This window comes from Rissa tridactyla, chromosome Z, assembly GCF_028500815.1.
Source record: "Rissa tridactyla isolate bRisTri1 chromosome Z, bRisTri1.patW.cur.20221130, whole genome shotgun sequence".
NCBI lineage: Eukaryota > Metazoa > Chordata > Aves > Charadriiformes > Laridae > Rissa > Rissa tridactyla.
The window spans coordinates 73,603,112-73,625,144 of record NC_071497.1 but is presented as its reverse complement, the minus strand read 5'-3'; the positions used below and the strand labels follow the sequence as shown (position 1 = coordinate 73,625,144).

The window sequence follows — 22,033 nt, the reverse complement described above, 5'->3', positions numbered from 1 at the left end:
CAAGTTGAAGCCAGTCCTTACCCTATACTTGCATGTCCCTGCTTTGTAAGTCACCTGGTGCATTGTCAAAGAAGGGCTGAAACTGAGACCCAAAGCACAGTTAGAGGGCTGGGCTAATATGACAACACAGACAGGCTCATCAAGGCATTAGGTCATTCCTTGTCAATTTTTATGAAAATGAAGCATGTAGAAATAATTTTGTCGGTGTGAAATTGGTGGTAATACCAATGGCTGCTGCTCTGTGTTGCTCTACAAAACATACCAATGCTTTTGTACACACTTCGTGTTGGACAATCCAATCTAAAGTCTACAGGGTTTCTAGTCACTCTTATGTTTAAAGTTGCTCATCCTAGAAACTAATACTACTGAAACTTTAGTTAGATAGAAGCACTTAACAAGTAACATTTTAAATTTGTCCTAGTCCTCGTATTAAGTACTGTATACTAAATCTGTTAAATCTATTATATATATAAAAAGGAAATTCCAGTAAATTGTAATTTCATGTATTGCAGGTTGACTCTGTACTATGAACTATGACTCATTTATTGCTATCCAGGGATCTCTAAAATACCTGTTTATTATAATATAAAAGGTAGTACTCTTTATATAGTATGGTTTCCTTATTTCACCATCAAAGTTAAAATCAATAAAAGAAATGGATGTTGGGAAAGGAAGGAGAGAGGAAAAAAGACAGAAAGAAAATTTTGAACCAGAACATGTTGCCAAAAAGCTCTTAATGTTCTTTTTTTCTAAGCACTGTTCAATAATGTCTGCTGCTCACTGAGAGCTAATAAAAGTATCACTGCTGAAGTTAAGCTAAGCCGTGAGACTGCTTTTTGTCTGTTTTCATTTTATCTCACTGAATAGCTAATTCTCTTACAGGATTATCCTCATTTCTCACAGACTACATTATAAATGAAAGCATTAAATGATGACATAATTTTGGATCACCTCGTTTGGGGCCTGACCCCCCTCCCATTGAGGCAACTGGAACATTACTACTCATATGAAGAGAGGGCAGAATGAAGTCCTTATCTGGGAGGTTTCACAGAGAGCATGCCATACTCCAAAAAGAAAGATGAAACATGCAGATTGCTAAAGGCCAAAGGTCAGTTACGAGGTCAGTTCCCATCTCCAGGCAAAATGGTGAAAGTATTTGAAAACTGCACTGTGAAAAATAAGAATGAGATAGATATTAAAGCCACCAGGTGTAAGAAAATCCAACATGTGCTTCTAACTTTGCAACACAAGCTGTCAACATTTATTCTTGCTTTTTAAAGTCAATTAATAACTTAATTTAGATGTTTACTTCCTTTCTTAAGCTAGATAACTAAGATCAAGATTCTGTGGTATACAGTTCAATCTCAAACTGACATTAATCATGAGCAAATTTGCATTATACTGTAAGATTATTTTTCTCTACATTATACATCATTATTTGAAGCACACTTAAATTAGGAAACACTTTAGCAACACCATTACTGTGATTTTGTGGAAGTAATGCTGCTCTTAATTTTATTTCTCACCTAACAATTTTGTGTGTGTGTTGTACATAAAATAATTCCTGTACACTTAAAATGGCTTTCCAGGAAAAAAAATATTAAAAGCCACAACATCTATAAACAAACTTCTTAAATTATATGTTTAGCATAAATGTATATAAATTTCCATTTACGGTATTTGTTCCTCTTAAAAGACAATATACTTAAAAATCTCATGAAAGGTGCACTGAAAGGTAATTATTGAATATTTTAAACTGACTTTACCAACATTTAAAGCAAAAGTTTTCCTCTAAAAAGTCAAAGATGGTCTTTGGAAATTCCCCTGACTCTCTTCAAGTATCTTTTCAATAGTACAAACTTTTAAATGCTAAAAAACCTGAAGGCCACCGATTTCTCAAAAGTGGATGTTTTATGCGTTTCCCGTCATCATTCATTCCACGCTATTGAAACAGGCTGAATGGCGCTTAGTACCAGTGAGTTTGAATCGCTGAACAAGAAGCAAGTCCCAGCGTGTTTTTGAATATCTACAAGAAACATACAAAGAATCATAGCTGATTATGTTTTTCTCTGTTCTTGATAATGCTCCAGTTGCTTCTGAGAGATATGTTTGGTTCTTCCCCACCCTGGGAAGAGTACATCGTGAATAGCTGTCTTTAAGAATCAGAAAATATGTGACAGCTTCACACCATGTCCCTTTTTAGAACAAACTCGCATGCTCGCACATTTTACCATTTATTTTAAAAAGCACAGGAATAGTGTTATATAATTATGCTTAGGCTTTTCAGATTTCCAGTCTGGAATACCTAACGAAGAAGCGCCTGCCCTGCTCTGTGTGTGTGTGTGCGTGCGCGCGCGCGATCCTCCAGTTCTTCCTGGCTTCTGATTTTGCATTTCTAACGAAGCTGAACTGACAAAGCGCGAAAGTGGCCTAAAAGGAAAAACAAAGAAAGTGACCCTGCTTTCACTGTGCCAAGACTAATCAATATTCAGAAGCTCAGCTTTCCCCTCTCTTCTGATGTGTTTTTATTTTTTTTCTCAGAGTTGGGTGAACAGTCTCCTCCCCTTTCCTTAAGTTGCGGTGATAGTAAGCTGCTGCGTTCCAGAGCACATGCAGATTGTCAGTTTTCTCTGTCTCCCGCTCGCTCCACTCTGCAGCTCGCTTCTATCTGCTGGGAAACCCCTACCTTACCTGCCACCATCCTGTTCCTAGAGAACCGAAGGTCTGAAAAGGTGAGACGATCGTTTCATTCGGTGGGTTCTGAGTAGGGAGTCTGAATTTTTCACTCTCTGCCTCTGTATGTTACTTCTATGTAACGATCCTTCTGGCTGTATCCATGTTGTTTCTTGATCTGAATTAAGTTATAAAGGACAGATTATCTGCATTAATCATCTTGGAAAGAAAAGGCACTGTAAACGAATCTTTTTTTTTTTTTTTTTTTTTTTTTTTGCAAAATACTAAAACAAATTACTCTGGAAAAAACCCTGCTTGCACACAGTAGTCGTGTCCAAGCTAAAATACTCACTAATTTAAAAATCTAGCTCAGTCTTAGAATGTTTCCTCTCTGTAAAGAAGCACAACACGTAGCATTCTGTTAAAATTTGGAGACAATACTGCGCCGAAGCGTCAAACTTGAAACATATGGTAGAAGCAGCAATCAAATCCCATCAAAATTAATTTGTTACAACACGGTATTTGCTTTAAAACAGACTGCTTGAAAACCCTGTGTATTTATATTCTAAGTGTTTCCTAAAAAAAGGACTTTTGGGCACTAGATTTATTAAAAGTAAGATGTTAGAGTCGGGCTGTGTATAAATGGAGTGAGATTTCAGTGGAAGCATCTAACTGTATCCATTTATTAATTTCTGATTTCTTCATAAAAACATGCCAGTGTATTAACTAAGTCCTCCGAAAATGGGATTCTCAGTCTAAAATTTTTCTGAAACCTTTCTGCAGCTCCGTTATTAAATGAATTCATACCAGGCAGCCACCAAAGAAAAAGAAAAAAAAAAATAAATGAAAAATAATGTCCTCGTGAAGGATTTTTAATATTAAAACATTTTAAGGTTGATTCAGTGTTTGATTTTGTAAAATCAGATTATATCTCCATAATTGCCGTCAGGTCAAGCTAAGCATTACTTTGCAATGTGAATTTGTATCACAGTCTGAAGCGTCAAGCTAAGTGGGATATAACTCCTGATGTTTTACAGATGTGCTCTGAATAGTTTATACACTTCAAAGATGAACGTTATCAACATAAAACTGTCAAAGGCATATCTTCTAAATAGAGGTTGAGGGATAAATAAACTATTCCTGCTGCGTTTTGACATGTGAAAAAGAGGAATTCAGCCAATGCATTCAACCATTTAAAACCATCTGAAATGCAGAACATTTTAAACCTATCAGTTTAAGCAAAATATTTCTCTTCAATGGTTAACGTGAAGGTGAGCCAGAATTTTTTTCAGATAAAATGGGCCTGCTAAACAGATGAAAAGCAAGCCTAACAGATAGTTTTAAATATTATAGCACCTTATGCTTCTACAGATTGTACCAATTTGACATTAGCGTATCTCTAGCAATTGCCAAAAACAAGTTACTCCTGGGTTTTACAGCATGACAGCAATTCAGATTAATCTCTGAAGACATGGGACACATCTGATCACTCCATGTAATCCTTCTTTCAAAGAGTTCTTTAACAGTCATTGAGGCTATTTATTAAAAACTGCAAGCAACAACTTCAATATTACAAATAATGTAAGTTTTACTGAAACATGAAGAATATTTACTTCCATGCAAACATATGGCTAATCATTCCTCTAAAATCTTACTGCAATATTTGGTATTTCTTGTCTTGCAGGTTTCTCTAGTACCTCCCACAGAAAAGTCTTCCATTTTTTGAAGGGATATTGACAGAAGTTATTTGTAGAAGAAAACTTTCTTGAAGATAGATGACTAAAGGTAACGGAGAAGAGCCAAAAACTGGAAGTAGGATGGAACGCATTCAACAAGGAGTCCGGAAACGTACACTTTTGGCTAAAAAAAAAGTGCAGAGCATAACAAAGGATGATGTTAAAAGTTATTTATTGAGGAATGCCTTTGTGCTCTTCACCGTTGTTGCCGTGGTTCTTGGTGAGTAATTTGTTCAATAGGAATATTCTGTTCTCCAGTGCATTTGACAATGACGATTTGCCTGAGCGATTTGCATTACAAATGAGATCCCAAATGCTTCTGCACTGATAAGAATGTTCTGGCTTGGAGAGTTTTGGCTTTGACAGCTGCGTGTTGAAGTTTAGGGAAGAGGCATTTTAGTTATTCTAGTATTCCTCAGCTGAATTTTGGTGAAAAAAAAAATAGCTAGTTTATGGATTCTTCTCTTAAAGAATCAGATTCAATAACTGAATTGAATGTTTTCAATGAAGTCTTTTTCTATGGAAGCCATCTGCCGCGAATGCTCAGGATGTAACTTTCATTTACCTAATCTATGAAAAAATAACACCTTGCAATGACAAACAGAAATCCTCAATGAATGAAATGAAGTGACATTTCTACACAAAAGTATATATTAGAGCCTCAATCTTTTCAGCTTTCCTTTGATAAAAGCAAACCAATCAAACCTAAGTACAAGTTTATGCTCTCTCAGTCACTCACAATCTTACACATGCATCCTTCAGATGCAATTGGGGCAACAATGGCAATGCTACCTATTCAAAGGACTGCAAGATAGCACCTGATTAAATGCCTTTTTACAGTATACGGAGAGGAATCCAGGACATCAAACAGCATGTAGATTTGGAATGCACCAAAATGTAAATTTAAAATATTGCTAAACATTTTGATAAGAAAGAGAATCTTCAGAGAAAAACATACAATTTTTTAAACACGTTTTCCTTTATATAATTACACAATCACTTTTGGTAATTTTCCCTTAACTACAGATTTTCTAAATGACACCATGTGTTTCATGAAATACCCTTCTTTATGGTGTGACCAAGAATATTATGGCTTTACTGTAACACTTTCATTTTTATTTTCTAATTTCTATGAATCTGCTCATGAAAACCCAAATGTTAGCACTTAAGGGTATATATCCTACACCTATGTAGGCCCTAATGTCCTTGATAATGCTGATCTATATAAATCTGCTTGCTATGGTTCTACAGCTTTTTTAGGAACTAAGATTTTAGGGCTTTAGCATTATTGTTGCTTGATACCACATCTGCAGGGTTCTTTTAAATCAATTTCAGGTTTGATGGTCTTTTTCTGGGAGACAACCATATTAATTTGCATATTGGTAAAATAAAGTAGTTTTTTGCTATAACAGAAACGTGAGTTTCTCATATTCATCAAGAGTATTTTATCACAAGTGCTTTTAATTCCTAAATTAGAATTTGTTCAATGCAAAAACCCCATTAATATCAGGGGTAAAAAATGTGAGCGTTTTTTTCTACAGTGGTCATGAAAGGCAGAACAAATTATGCGGATTTTGAAATACTGTCCAACCTCAAAGGAATGCAATTCTTAGATTGTTGCCTGTCTATACCGCACAAGACCAATGTGCTCTTGCAATTTTTTCACTGTCATCTAGCTCCAGTGTGACTCCTGTAAATTTGGCAAAGTGGAAACAGAAATGTAGGCTGGACAAGCGTTTTTACTGTTATTGCATGTTCCAATTAGCTTTAGATGACTAGTGACAAACATCTGCCCACAGCTCCACTGCCACCTACAGCAATGGCAGAGTACCAGTAAGGCTGGAACACAAGTTAGGGAAATCATGAAAATGATGAGCTGGCTGCTCAAATTCTGCTCATGAACCTATAGACGTATCTGGTGTAATATGTGGAAAAACATCTCCTCATTACTATGAGAGAATACTACAAAATTTTGTTACATTTTTTATTTGTGGTGTAATTTTACAGTATATATATGATTAGAACAGTAAATTCACACTTGGTGGCTTATAAAAAGGTAAAATTTGGTTTTTTGAAGAGTTTTTTGCTGTTGTGGAAATATTCAGAAGTAGGGAACAGTTGGATAAGGAGTTTGGAAAACACTCAGCGGTTGAACTCCATCTGTCTAGTTTGGCAAGGACTAAATTGTTGTAATCTCTCAGTTTGGTGATCTGTGGAAAATCAGGCGGTGGGCTTGATCACTTTCCTAGCAAACAGTAACCAACATTGCGAAACTAACCCACCAATTAGCAGCACTGGCTGTTTCATCAGAGATGCTTGGATGTGAGTGTAGGTGGAAACCAAACTATACTCAGGCCAGGGTTGAATCATTTACAAAAAATGATGCTTAATACTCGCTGTAATCTAAACAGACACATTACACCAGTTTTTAGTTCTGTCAGTCGAGCAATTTTCATAAAGACTAAACTCAGGAAAAACAGAATTTTAGCTTTAAAGAGCAGAAACATTTCTTTCAGGCCTCTTTTGTCAAGGGACTGACATGAATAAGCCTATCTAATAGGGCATTTCCGATTTCTTTGCTGAGCAGGATCGATGCTGGTAGAGGTTAAGTGGATAGGATCATATGTCTTAGCCCAATTTCATGACTCTAGTTTATAACAGGCACTTGAGTTTGTGTCTGTGGAAACATGCACTTTGTAATGAAGTGGGTAGCTGCAACATGCATTTGTTTGAGAGTAGAGATTTTCTGGCATTCACATGATAGAGGAAAAATACAGCCATTTACCCTAACTTCTGCTGTTACTCTGATTCTGCACTGAATTCATTAGCTGCTATAATACAAACCCAATTAGTCTTTAGAAACCTAATGATGAATATGCGAGAAGTTATTCATGTTGAGAATCACTTCGTGCTATTCTGCATTTCCCCAAACCCTCAGGAAAGGTCCTTCTGAGTGCATACTCTGCATGGGCAGGGTCTGTCCAGCAGATCGTCATTATCACTGCAGTTGCTATTTTTGGTGAAATCTAAACTGCTTTCAAGTCCTTTAAGAAACTTCGAGAAAAGCATGGTTAATAAGTGAGTTGTGATGCAGTTTTTCAGATTCTTCTGGTACAGCTAGAAATATTAAATTAGTTTTCTGCAGTGGATCTTGGCAGGTGCCAACAGATGAGACCAATTATGTGAGGTGAATTTGGGAAGCTGACCACTGGTAAATTCAGAGTGTCACGGTGACCAGGAGCAATTTAAGGTAGGGTTGGGGTCATGGTGGCTCATGGAAAATCTGCAGGAAGTCTTACAAACTTTGAAGTGCTAGCCAAATTACTGGCAAAATCTCAGGCAGTGCCCTCTCTCCCACGCTACTTAGCTCCATCATCCTGTCCCCAAAATGCCTTCCTTTCAGATACCCTTCCTTCATCAGACTGTCTTGATTCTCTGCTGCTTACCTCCCATTTTCCAAAAATGCCACAGGAGTCCAGACTTTACTCTGGCAGGACTCCCAAATGCCAAAGAATCTCCTGTGGATTCTGAACCTGTACAGAAGGAAAGATTGAGACACACAGAGCTGCTGAGCAGAGATCCTCAGAAGCTGTTCACAGAGACATACTGTTTTAGTTGAGGGGCTCGGCGAAGTAGAGGAAGGTTGTGGAGCAAGTATGACAAAAAGCAGTTTCTGCATCGTTAAGAAGCCATTATAGCTCCAAATCATTAGCTAAAATCCTTATTACACTGCCGAAGTTATACGCTGCAGTTGTCCACTGGGACATTCAAGGGAGATGGGGATGGATCCAGTTCTGTTCTCTGGTTGCCTGTCCACTGAAGGGAGCTCAAGACTGGCTGTATCCTTGAACCCAGTCTTCTGTAATTGCGGGCAATCTCACAACAGATGTGAGATGTAGATTGGCCTATACAACATCTGCTCTACAACAGCATGCACCATATATAAGATTCCAAAACTTTCCAACACCTTTATAAAAAAAATCTAGTTAGAAGTACAGGAAGAAGACAGGAGAGATGAAGGCGTTGCTAATGTCCCCATGACCCTGAAAAAAGCAAAGAGTTAAATAAAGCCTGCAGATGATCCTTTATGATACAGAAGGCAAAAACCCCACAAAATCCCCTAAAATACCTGAACAGTGAAAAGCTGTCCAGAGTAGCAGATTCTCCTATCTCAACACACTCCTGTTTAGTTTAACAATAGTTTAAAATGAGCCCTAAGAGGTACAAGTCTGTAACCCACAGGTAGACAGAATCCTGGATAACGCCCACAAAAAAAAAAAACAACAACGCGGTCTCTTGTGTGTTGAAGTGACATCTTTTCTACTACTGTCAGATCCCCTGCATCCATTGAAGACTGAGGCTGACATACCCAGAGAAGAGTATTTGACCCCATTACACACTGACAATGAACATGATGACAGTGCCTAAGGCAGCCTTGGTAAAATTTGCATGAGAACAAAGCAAAGATCCATCACTATAGGAGAAACAGCTGTGGGAGGTGGGTCCTAGGTGAAAGAATATGTTAAAACATAATTAGGGGAGAAATGTGGTACCGTACAAAAGATCAAGATACAAGAAAATCAAGACAGTTTGGGGACAGCTAAGGAGAAATTAATTCTATTTACATTGAACTCAGGGGCTGCCTCTGCCCCAGTGCTCGCCTAAAGAGCCTGCCCAGCACAATTGCTTTCCCACTGAGTGACAAAACCTTCCTAAGTAATATTCTGAAAAAATTGCTACGCAAAACCTGAATTCTTTTTTGACTTAAGAAACAGTTACAATTTTTTGGGGCGGGGGGGGAAACAACACAAAACAACCAACCAACCAAAAACCATAAAAAGACACTGTAAGATCCAGAGTAACACTTAAAAATTCAAAGGAGATGATGCTTTTCAAAAAGCAGAAGAAGTATAGAAATAAAAAGTGCTTTCGTTCTGTGATTAAGTAGCTAGTAATATAAGTCAGGCTGCGAAATATGAACAGTACAGGACTGTAGCAGTTACTTGCAAAATAAAATTATGATATTATCACAGTCTTAATTTGTTAATGTACGGTCTGGTATTACTGAAATGAAACAGCACTGGTTGTTGGACATAGGTGGTACTGAGTAACAATAAACTTGGCTACTTTGTGAATCACAATTGTGTATTCTGGAGACAGCAGCTGTGCATATATGCACAGTAAAGATACAAAATGTGCTAAATGTAGCCTTGCTACAACAAAACAATGCAGAGAAACATACACTCACTGAAAAAAGGAAGGTGAGACTCTCACAAACCTCTCTAGAAATTAAATTTTAATTTATTTATGTAATACCACTTCTTACAGTACAGATTTCAAGGCTGTCCTGGGTGGAATGCAGGACAGTAACCGCATGAGACATTTAGGATGTTTATGTGGTTTGTCAGAGATTTTACAAGAAAATTCCCCAAATGCCTGTAGAATATGATGATCATGCTATCAAAAGCCATGTTACAACAGTAACAGTGGTCATCCCAAAGACTGCAAAAAAAAATATAAATTTGTGTTGAGCATCAAAGGGGCCTAAAAAGAGGTTTTAGCATCAAGTGAACTAGTATTAGGGCTTGCCAGTCCTTTCCTCTTTTCAGTAGGCAGGCACTGTAGTCACTATGGTGACAGCAGAGCAGTACAAAATCATAAGCAAGGTGCCAATGATTTGTATGCTGAGTAAATGTTTAACGTTGTTAGATCCTTACTAGCTCCCTAGCTATTTTAAAGCCAGAATGAGTTGTCATCTGCACTGGAATGCTTTTGAGTTGGCCACGATGAAGGTGTAGCTGAAGGTGGTATGTTCAGTTGTTTATGAATTCCTGAAACTTTCATTCATGTGGCTGAAATTTCTCACATAATTTCTTGAAATAACCAGGCATCTAAAAGCTTCTGGGGATTTTATGATACCAAAGAAAAAAATGTTTTTATAAAATACTTATCTTTTTAGGTGAATCAAGATAAAGTACATTTGAAAAACTCTACAAAAAATCTAATACTAATGAGAGAGAAATAAAGAAATTAGATCTTCTGGATGTTAATAAGGCTGCAAAAAAAAGTAAGGTATAAATGCAGGCATTGTGATAATTTGTACTGTGGCATTGACTTCTAGATCAGCAGCTGAAAGATATTGACTTTTTTATTTTTTTTACGCCTTGTTAAAAAAAATCAGGTGTCTGGAACCACCACCAACATAAAATAATCCATGCAGTCACATTAGTTGTGTATATCCTCCTTCCATCCTTCCAATTCCTTTCATCTAGTGTGCATTCCCATTCAGTTTCAAATTACAACTCGGCTTCTTTGGGATTTAGCGTATTTTGTCATATATTTGTTCCTCAGCATATTACAGCTCAGTTCAGCCTGGAGCTTTGAAGCAATAAGGCAATGTAAGTGTAAAATTAAAAAAATACTAAGGAGCTAAGAGATTTCTTCCTCCCATACTAATTTGTCCCAGCTGTGTTGTTCATAGAATATACTATGGTGTCTACTGTGTATATTAGAAAACAACTAGGGTCCTGACCAAGGAGTTTTAAATTAGTCATTGATACAAAAAAAAAAAAAATACAGGATATGGAATTGGGAAGAAACAACAGAAAACAGGGAAAGAAAAAATGGAAATTATTCCAGAGAAATTATACTAAAAGTCAGATTATTCTATTTATTATGTCAACCCAAGTTGCACTGACACTGTACTTTTAATCAACAGGATGAAACCAGGGGTGTGTAACTTTTTAATATACATACAATTTTGAGGATAGATGTTATAAGGCATTTTTTAACAAAAGAGGAACATAATACGTCCAGTGAACTGTACAACAGTGAAAAGGAAAACAGTTAAAAGCAGGAAAAGAGGCAAAGAAAACCACAAGGATAACAGGAGAATCAGGAGGATAAGAAAGTGTTACCATTACTCATATTTTGTGGTTGTCCTCCCATATGTCCACCTTTTCAATTCTTGTTCAATTCTGTACACTGAAGAGGCACCTTTTCTTGCTTGAAATTTGAGATGTCTATGTATTTTCTATTGGCATGGATAGAAGATCATAAACGGAAATCAGCTTGACAGTTAGGAAGTGTGTGCTTGGTTTTCACCATTTACTGTAGCTTGGCATAACTGAAAATTCTCTTATTCAAAAAAAGTCTGTAAAAGATGGGACTTAAGTGTTAAGCATTATTTACACTGAAACATAAGCTGGTGCCTCAAAATGGCCCTAGCAAATGCTCTGGGTCTACTGTTCAGAAGGACTAAATTAAAATGAGAATAAAATTGCCTTTGCATGAATATAGCAGGACCGCTAATCAGGGAATTCCTGGGAGTACTAACTAAAGGCAGTAGATAAATAAGGCTACTGCATATATTTTGATGTCAAGCAACAGAAGATGCATATCTCAGAGCTGAGTGTCTTTTTGGTGCATGAGCGAGGGCTAGAAGACTCAAAAGGGTAACACCACAAGTCCACAAGCTATGCACATAACTGCCTAAAACTTGCTAGGAGGTAAAAAACCCCAGCAAACAAACAGGTTTGCATTCCTACTCCCACTCCTTTCTGAATGAGTCTGGACCATGCCAGATATTTTCACCCAGTCAAGATCCAGAAGCACAAGAGCCCTCACCTTGGGAATGGTGTCAGCAGCACTTGAGGAATTGGCTTACTCTTTTCCTTTCAAAAGGCAACTTAGAGGAGGATGCAATTCCACCATCCTTTTCCAAGTTGTGTCATAGGCAGAAGGAAATGCAAGACTTCTAGAGGCAAATACATATGCCAAGAGAGCAAAAGGCGGCATGATGTTTAAACCTCATGGCTAAAACACTATCTGTAACAGGGAGCCCCAGGTTGTCAAGTAATCCTTTGAGCAAGAACAGGAACACAGGGCATCCCAAATCCAAGTGATTCTCTGCATGTGTTGGTTGTGTTCAGTTTCTAGATCCGCAGGACTTAGCTTGGAATTAGGCAAATAGCTGTTTGGGTCATGGCAATCCCTAGAAAAACACAAGCAGAACAGTGAAAAGTGAGGGATCTTCCAAAAACGAACAGACAAGTCCCCATTGACTGTACAGATTTCCAGAAATAAGCTTTTTTATCTAGACAGACTCTGAAGCTCACGATTTGGACTTGGGTACTTACTATGTAATTAAGTATTGTTCCAGGTGCCAGTTTCCCTTTGCCGTTTTTGTGGCCTTTAAGCTAGGGAAATTCTGCCATTCTGAATAACACCTAACAGTGAGAAGAGATGTATCATAACCTATATGGAGGCTACATCTAAATTAATTATCTATGCTACAACATATCCTTCAGATGAGTTAAGTCTATTTAATGAACTGAAATAAAACATTTTTGGAAATTCATGTTTTGAACGAGGCTCTTGACCAGAAAACTAAATAGATGGAAGGTTTTATTTATGAATAGTTTCATAGTCATATTGAGGTTTTTAGGGATGAAGTGGGTCAGGTAACAAAAATCAAACAGCTAGGGGCTGAAAGCATCCTAGCTTATCTTTTTAAAAAGACCATAACATGATTCCATGAATTTCAGTGATGAACCTGATATCCTTATCAAGAGAATTCACTGAATGATAAATCAAACATAAATAAAGGGTTCCGGTAGTGCTTACACCTGATATGGCAAAAATCTTGTATTCTGCAACAGGAAATGCTTCCTCTCAGTCTGTCCAGGTTGTTTCCATGTGTCAGCAAGATACTGGATAAAAAAGATTCTTTAAAACCTTTTACAAAGTCTGCCACGTGAGTTATGTTCCATGACCCAAACAGTTCTGGCATAGGCATATCTTGATTCAACAAAATACTTAATCCTCAGTGGCAAACATCTCAGTTACAGATTTAGACTATCACCACTAAGCTAAATTAACAGGTGGTTTTGTAGGAATGAGAAGTTGGGCTAGCTCCATAGAGATATGAATGCATAATTTGAATGTCCCGCAAATGATGGTGTAAAACTGCACACCAAGGAAGCCAAGCTTACAACGAACCTTTGTAGTGTATGTCAAAGGTGGAATTAGAAAAAAACCAAACAAATAAAGGCAACTATCAAGGTCTAACCTCAGGCTCTCTATTAAACTAGAAGTTATTCAGAGTAGAGCTCTGCTTTCTGAGCATGTTTGCACGAAGTTCTTGGCACTGAGGGATCTCAGTCTCATTGACCGCAATTCCTCAGTGTTACTATACTGTAAAAATACAAAATAATACAGATGGGCAGCTGAAACTGTAGTAGAGAAAAACAGAATTCAGTGCTGTTAAGGACTATGTCAGCTTCCAGTTGAGGAAAAACAGGAGAGAAAGAAATGTAAAGGTAAGAAAGGAACTATGTAAACTTTAAGAGAGCAGCTTTGTTATCTGTTGGGAACTATTCCTTATGCGAGCAAAAACATTAACATTAGTCAAGAAAGTGAAGCAGCAAAGTAAACCCAAGCATGAAAAGAACAGTTATTACAGTAACTTTGTAAAGCACTGGGTGGTACCATAATTCTAAATATTACTTTACAAAAAATAATCTGGCATATATTGTGAATGTCTGATCTTTTTTCTAAGCATAGTAAGAGAGAATTCCTGAATTTTTATGGAATTATTTGTTATTTTGGGGATCACAAGTATTTTTTCTATAGCTCAGAGACTAATAAGAGTACATAAACTAGCAGTAGTTTGTCTTTCAATAAAGTCTTTTGTCTAAGGATGAAATCAGAAATAATGTCCCTATTCCATAAAGAACAGTCTGCTTCAGGGCCAGCAGTGAAAACTTCTTCATTCCATATCCTCCAGGAATGGCCTGCGATTGCTTGTCTTATAAATAACAACAAAAGAGAAATCAAAGATGATAAATAAATACAGAAACTGTTCAAGGAAAACAAGGAAAAAATTAAGAAAAAATTTGAAGGCAAACAGAGAAGCGTAAGTCGGACAAAAGGAGAACAATCTTTTGAACATGTTCTCAAAGGAAGAGAATTACCTCCTAATTGGGGAAGAAGGGCAAATGAACGAAATAACTTGAGAGAGAAGGGAAAAAATGTATCAGTGTAACACTAGAGCCAAGAAGCAGCAAAAGACAGATTTCAGTGATTTTTATAAAAAATTTTGAACAGCACTCAGATGCTGTTATATCCTCAGATTTGGTATAAGAAGCAGCCTCATTTAGGCGGTACCTCATAGAACAGTGATTTTACTCATTCCTTAGTTACATCAGTTCTTCCTTACAGCTTCAGGCTCCCCACGAATACTATAAAATGCTTCTGGATCTCTGCAAATTGTAACTGAATAGTGATGTTAGAAGTCTGGTGTGATTTTTTGGGAAGATAATAGCTCTCACCACATAAAGCGAATCGTCAGGGATTCAGGTCCCTTCAGGGTTCGGGAGGCAGGTGTTCCAGACACACAGCGACTGCAGCACCGTGGCTCTGTCTCTCCTCAGGGCAGCTGAGAGCGCCGTAGCACTCTCATGACCCTTGAGCAAAGGTAACACACTGACTTCTCTTCTGATGCAGGGAACAACTCTTTGACATCAGTGTAGCTCTTCACTACACATTGGCTTTTCTCTGGACTTGTCTCTTTTTACAGCCTTAGAATTCTGTCCAGGTGGAATTGGAGGATTTTTTTGCCTGATGTTTTCTGATCTTTCACAGCTTAATTGAGGCGGGAGTTTCAGCTAAATTTCTTGATAGCTGGAGGTTTCAGAGAGCCTCAGTGGTCATGTGTGCATGCACAGTAGACTCTGCAGCATGTAGGCAATAACTTTAGCACTCCCAGAAAGTGTCAGGCCTGCCACAAATCAGTACGTGCCATCCAGAACTACCATGGGTGATGGACATTAAGTATTGTGCATCCTGACTGAAGAAGATACGTGTTTTGTATACAGATAAACCAGGTAGTTCATTCTTCCCAACAGAATTAATTCAAGTTGTAAGGTCTCACTTTGCTGCTAGAACCACCCCATGACACAATATATCATATCATTGGGATCTTCTGCTTCCCCATCATGACTAAGATATCTAGTTCTTCTACAGTCCTTCTCCTGTGACTCCCCTCGTGATATCTCTCAAGCAAAGGAAAGGTAGCCATTTGTGTCCAAATTAGCCCATATTCCACTTCAATATAGCCACCTATAAGAGCTACTTAGAGCACACGTCCTTAAGCTCTCTAGTGCTGTGGCATCATCCAGTTAAAAGAGAAGGAATATACCACACAAAAATATATACACTTGTACACATGAAATTCTCTGCTGGGTCGATGTCAAATGAGCCCTGTAGTAGATGAATAACAGCTAGTTTATCAAGCCAACTGATACTTGGTCATCTTCAGGTCTGAAACAGAGAAGCAAGTTCGTGTGGAAAACATTTGCTCTAAATCCAGCCTCAGAAGAAGAGAATTAAAGGAAGTTTAAGCTATGTATTAGCTCAAATTCTGTATTGCCACAGGAGGAGTGACTGGTTACTTAAGGGTATGTTTCTGTGATTGATTAAGCCGATCTTACCTTCGCCTCTGGCTGCATATTTTGACCCCCAAGTATTTGCTTTCCTCCTTTGTCATCACACCAGCACCACCATCATCTAGCACATCAGTAAAGCTGTCCAGGGAACTAATCTGGCAGAAATCTAACCCAATAAAAAATAGTTCCTTCCTTGTTTAGCACCCAAATAAGCTCATCTCAGTATATGACAAGTACAAGTGCATTGAAGTAAGGAGTCCGGGTTTGTCTAGTGTGGAGAAAAGGAGGCTGAGGGGAGACCTCATTGCTCTCTACAGCTCCCTGAGGAGGGACGTGGAGAGGGAGTGCTGAGCTCTTCTCCCTCATACCCAGTGACAGGACACATGGGAACGGTTCAAAGCTGCACCAGGGGAGGTTTAGACTGGACATTAGGAAGCATTTCTTTACCGAGAGGGTGGTCACACACTGGAACAGGCTTCCAAGAGAGCTGGTCGATGCCCCAAGGCTGTCAGTGTTACAGAGGCATTTGGACAATGCCCTTAACAATGTGCTTTAACTTCTGATCGGCCTAACAACGTGCTTTAACTTCTGATCGGCCCTGAAGTGGTCTGGGAGGTGGACTAGATGATTGTTGTAGCTCCATTCCATTTCATTCAAAAGATCAGCTTAAATTGTAGTCTCTTTCTAGCTGTAGCAATTTGATGCTTTCCATAGCATTATTCCCCTCAGTTTGATTCCATACGTGCCCTACCTTTCCTTAGCTATTTGCCTACCACAGGACTTGGACAAAAGAGCCTGTAACTGTTTCCCCTCAACCAAGGGCATTTCTCCTTTTTTGGAATAAAGACTCATAAACGGCTTTTTAGGTTACCCCATGAAATATACTTTGCATGAAGGACCTTTAAGAGAGTCATAATCTTATACCTTTAGGATAAAAAAGGTCAAAGAGATGTAATAAGACAGCACTGTGACCGTATAATACAAGAAGTAGTTCTCAAATGTTTAGGACTGCTGCAGTCCTAAATTAAATTAATTGAGTAGAAAAAGTAGTTAGCTACTAAACAATAAGTAGCATAATTAGAGCTAATCTTTAAGATAAACTTATCAAAAGTAACATAACAATCACAAAAAAAAAAGTCTGCTGCAGTATTTAGGTGTTGAATATTTCAGTTAGGTACACAGTATTTAGGTTCACCAAAATGGTTTCAAAGGGAACATACCTCCCTACCTACAAAAGGAAGACCAGAAGGAAGAAAGGAGCAGGTGCTGTAGAAGGGGGGTGAGGGTGGGGTGAAGGTTCAACATAAAATTGTGAAACAAAAAAAAGATGAAAATCAAAAGCATGCAAGTGAATTCGTGAGTCTGTAGTTCTTGTGGCAAGCAAAGCAAGAGATTAAGAACAATTGTGATTTTTCGGCAACTTGAAGTATTTCTTATCACTAAAGAAGTTATTTATCTGTCTGTCTCAAGTAAATACAGTTGTGGCCTTATCTAAACGGGTTGTTAGAAGAAAAGGTGTCAGAACAAAATGGTAAATTAAGCAGAAACAAATGACCCAAGGAACAGAAGCATTCATTCCAGGGCTCTGCAGGACCAGAAGAATGAAATGGCTGTGCGGCTAATAAAAACATACAACGTGCCATTAGACTGGTAGGAGCCTGATTCTCTCACTGGCTCCAGCCCAATTTCTGTTATAGAACAAAATGTTATTTGCCTGCTGGTTACAAGGTTTTCTGGAAGAGCACTATTAACAGCTGTTACTTCTGTGCACCTTTCCACCTATCTTTTCCAGTTATTATGAAGTCTTCTGTTTCCTGCTGGAAAAGAAAAAGTAAGTCTGTACCTCATCTGTGAAAAACAAGGATATTGATACAGACCTCATTTGACAGTGTTTTGAGATTTACTGGTAAAAAGCAGAAGTATATGTAACTCTATATTGGTGTGTTCTTTTTGAATTGGCAAGCGCTAATACGGAAAACACAGCTCTTGCACTGTCATGAATAAACCACCTAGTGATCTCCTCTTGAAATACGCTAGGAGTGACTTTTATCAGTTAAAAAGTAAAACTGCTAGATTTTCTACTTTCTGCATAAAAATACAGTAGAGAGAATGGACATTTAAAAACATATGAACGCCAAATGATGGTATGGTCTCAATTCCTGCGTGTTCCTGAACTAAGATAGAGACCAGAAGCACATAAGGATTCGTTTTAAAAACTGAGACTTCACTTACTTAACAAAACTGCTGTTATTGTTCACTTAAAAACATCATGCCAATTAGGAGCTCCCTTATTCTCTTAACATTACGGATTATTTGAAGTAGTGAAAAAACACAATCCTCTCTATTAATTTTTTTTTAAATCTAATTCTTCTAAGTAGGCCAAGGAGGAGGATAGACTTTAGCTTTCCTAAAGTCCTTGAATGAGCGTTTAGATCTGAGTAAAGCTTCACCTCTCATCTTCTAAGAGTTACGGTTCTTTTTTTTTTTTTTTTAATGATGTGGTGTTTTAAACCCATGTGTAGGTGAGCAACCTATTTCATCTAGGCAACACAAAGAATCACGTGAAATAGCCCTCTAACATTGTGAGAACAAGGCATTTTCTAAAACAATTAAGAACTTCATTTTCTCCATGCAGGATTTCAAAGTTCATTTTCAAATTCAATTTAGGATATTATATATAAGTTGATGATACTCTGGTAGATCAGTACAACATTATTTTTTTAAAAAAACAACCAAACAAAAAAGAACCTTTCTGCTTAAGGCCCTGATTTTAATGCTCACTTCATCACACATTGATGTTAATTCATTTAAGAAATTTTATATAGAATGTTGTATGTTTCTTAGCAATTACAGGTATACCCGTAGTTTTTAAACCCTGTCAAGAAGACTTTATTGTTTCCTTTCTGGTACTGCAGCCTAAAAGTGAAAACTGTAGTCCATTCATCAGTGTCTTCCTATTTTAGGAATACGCAATCCCAAATCATATCTACCATTTTTTCATCACATTCCCATGACTGTCAGAATTATTTTCATCTTCTTCTCTCAAGTTTTAGATCCTCTGTGCACTGTATTCATACAGATTTAATTTTATTTTTAACATCTGCATTGGAATAAAAATGCAATAAAATGGTTTAGTTCAAGAATTGTTCTTATTGTCATCAGGATTATCTGCAAATCAAGTTTTCCATAAATTTAATTATATCACTAACAAGAAGACCTCAAAAATCTTTTTATAACTCTAATCTGATTTGCTTCTTCATTATGAACTGTATAAATTATTGAGCAATATGGTTCTGTTACAGAACTATACACATGCATAGAATTCAGCTTAACTTAAAAAAGCAGTACTGATTTTTGTCCAGAAAAAGCCTAACAAATTCTGTCGAGAAATCAACTCTTCCCTGCAGTGCAGAAATGGTATAACATTTACTGTTTGAGAAGTCAGGCTCTGATAGCGTTGATTAGTTGTTCTTTTCTGTTACAAAGGGTAGACAGAAACCTGCACAACAGGTTGTGGGAGGTTGTTTCACACAAGGCTTTGTTTCATTACAATTTTCAGAATTAATCAGAAACTTGAAACTTTTACTGAGAAAGGCCAGCTCTAGTATTTAAACTTCTCACTCTTGCTTGTGGAGGGTGCTAAGCACTACAACTCTTACCACACACAAAGACGTGGACACACACCTTCCAAAGGTTTAGTACCTCCTACCAGGTCTCACTTCCCAAATTTATTTTGACACTTCGTCATTGTGTCCATCTTTAATTCATCATTGTATGCTGTTTTCTCACTGTTTAAAACCTGTGAATGTTGGTTCTGAGAAATTAATTCAATGAAGTCAAAGCTACCTTGCCAAGTCTGACTTTTCTTTTTCAAGTTCATAATTTTTGTTGATAAAACTTTGTCAGACAGCCTGTAATATCCAGTATCTAGGTATTTAAACTCAGAACAGAAAATAAAGTTTCATCACCATATATCCTAAATCAAGAGAGACTGGTAAAATCATGCTGTTCTGTTTTCATTGTCACAGAATACATTCAGGGAATAATTTGCTTAAATTGCTTCTTGCACTGCTAAGGTCACTGTGTGAACACAATTGCCAGAAACGTCTGTGAAGCAACTACTACTATACCTATTTTACAAGTAGGGAAACAGAGTCAGAGAAAGGTTCTTACCGCTTAGGCACAACTGCGTATAAATTAACAGCAGTGCTAAGATCAAGGCTGAAGAATTAGTAACTATCGTGTGTTTGACCCAGTTCACCAGAATACACTACCAGGGCACATTTTTTCCACATCGCAGAAATTCTTTTTGTAAACTGTAGTGCTGGGCAACCCTGTAATTATGCACAGAGCACTTTAGGACAAAAAAAGCAATAATTTTTGGCTCAACAGGTTTGCATGGAGCTTCAGAAACTTACTCTCACTACCGATAATATTCATTCAAACAGCCATCTACTCAAGCCCTGATTCTCTCTTAGGCCACTTTGTGCTGTTTGAACAGTAGTGGACCAGATAATCAAGCCCTTATAGCATAGCATAAGGACTAGTTCTTATAGCAGCCTCAGAAACCCTTACTAACTTCAGTGAGGCTTTGTACTAGTGCAGAGATTAATTCATGCGGAACTAATTGCAGGACTGTAGCCTAAGTAAGAAGCTGGTCTAGCTCTATTTGCTTGTTACCCAGTTGTCCAAATGCAGTGCTCATTAAGTGCTGAAACAAAGGGTCCAGATGGATTCTTTATATCTGAGAAATGTGTTTCCCATATAAAAAGAAAATAATCAGTAACACTGCAGTGGAATTTAAAACCTTATTAAAAAGAAGGGAAACTCCAAAGCAGGTCTTTTAAACAAGACTAATTCAGAGGCCCTCCCTCTATGCAGTTTATGATCCACTTTTGCCTAAAAAAGTAATTTATGTAAAATGCATTTTGACTACCTGAGTCCATAGTCCCACCGCTCTCTTCCATAGTGTGAACTCCGTGCTTGGTTCCAATTGTGCTCTAATCACTTTCCTTCCATTCTATAGCACTGAGATTTTCTGCCCTACACAAGACATTTCTGGACTCCTCTAACTCAACCAACCTGCTGAAGTCCCTAACAGCATGATCAGACAGGGGTCACTAACGTGACAGTAACAGCTGTTTCTTACATCAGCAGATGCAATAAGCTAGCATAGGAGGCATAACAGCATATTTTAGCTAGTAAAATTTGGCATGAAGATATCTGCTGTATGAATGTACCAATCTAAAATATGATTGAAAAAAACTAAACCACAAAGAGATTAAGAATTGGAAGTAGCAGTTCCCCCCTAGACAGCGGGGAAGAACATGGCGTCATGAATGGGAAGGAGGGATAGTTGAGTTTCACCACCTGTATGGTTAAGGAGCGTTCCAGATCCTGGCTGGATATAGAAAACCTGCATCAGATAGGCACCAAATCATTTAACATTCAGTAAATTCTAACTAGTTGGGTCAATTAACCAAATAATTAACCAAATAAGCAAATAAAGCAGTTGGTGCCAAGTACAGGACAAAATCTGCGAAGTTCTAGCTGAGAAATTTAGGTTGCCACATGTCAGCCCATCTATGGCTTCCATTTGTAAATGTATCTCAAGCACCATTTATCTGTTCCCACCAAGATAAATGGATCCAGGCACTCCTTACCCCACTCCCTCAGGCACTGGAACCCACCACTTAATTATCTGGTAACACCTTCCAACCCTGATTAGCTGCTTCTTTGCAAGTGCCTGCATTTCTGAAGGTAGGCATTGGGTAAAGCTACTTACATCCCGATGCTGTTTTGCCCTATAAAGACCTAACCACAAGGGGATTCTCAAATACGTCTGCCCTGGTTATCTCATCCAATCTGAAGCACATCTACAGGACCAGGCCCCACAGAGTAAACGGGCATGGACAAGACTTCTGAAGGTTGGTAGCTAGCATGTACATGCATTGCATATATGATTACACTCAAAATCCCAGAAGTCAAAGCGCTTGGCTGCAGTAGCAGGGACTGTTTCCTTTCCGTTAATGCTCGAGACGTACCCTTTCACTTTAATCCCGATTTTAAAAAACAGAAGCACAAATAACCTCCTGAATCTGTTACAGTGAAAAATAATTTATTACCTTCAGTAGGACTACTCATAATAGTAGTTGAGATTTGAGAAAGGAGTGCAAT

At 37.8% G+C, this 22,033-nt stretch overlaps 1 protein-coding gene across 1 annotated transcript in view; it reads left to right on the top strand.

Annotated features, from left to right (window-relative positions):
* The first annotated feature begins 2,622 nt into the window (after window positions 1–2,622).
* Window positions 2,623–22,033, top strand: part of SLC1A3 (solute carrier family 1 member 3) — a 64,355-nt gene continuing 44,944 nt past the window's right edge. Inside the window, exons 1-2 of the mRNA XM_054185676.1 lie at window positions 2,623–2,732; window positions 4,358–4,629. Coding sequence (XP_054041651.1) covers window positions 4,449–4,629 — 181 coding nt within the window. The 5' untranslated portion in view covers window positions 2,623–2,732; window positions 4,358–4,448. The remainder of the gene's footprint in view (window positions 2,733–4,357; window positions 4,630–22,033) is intronic.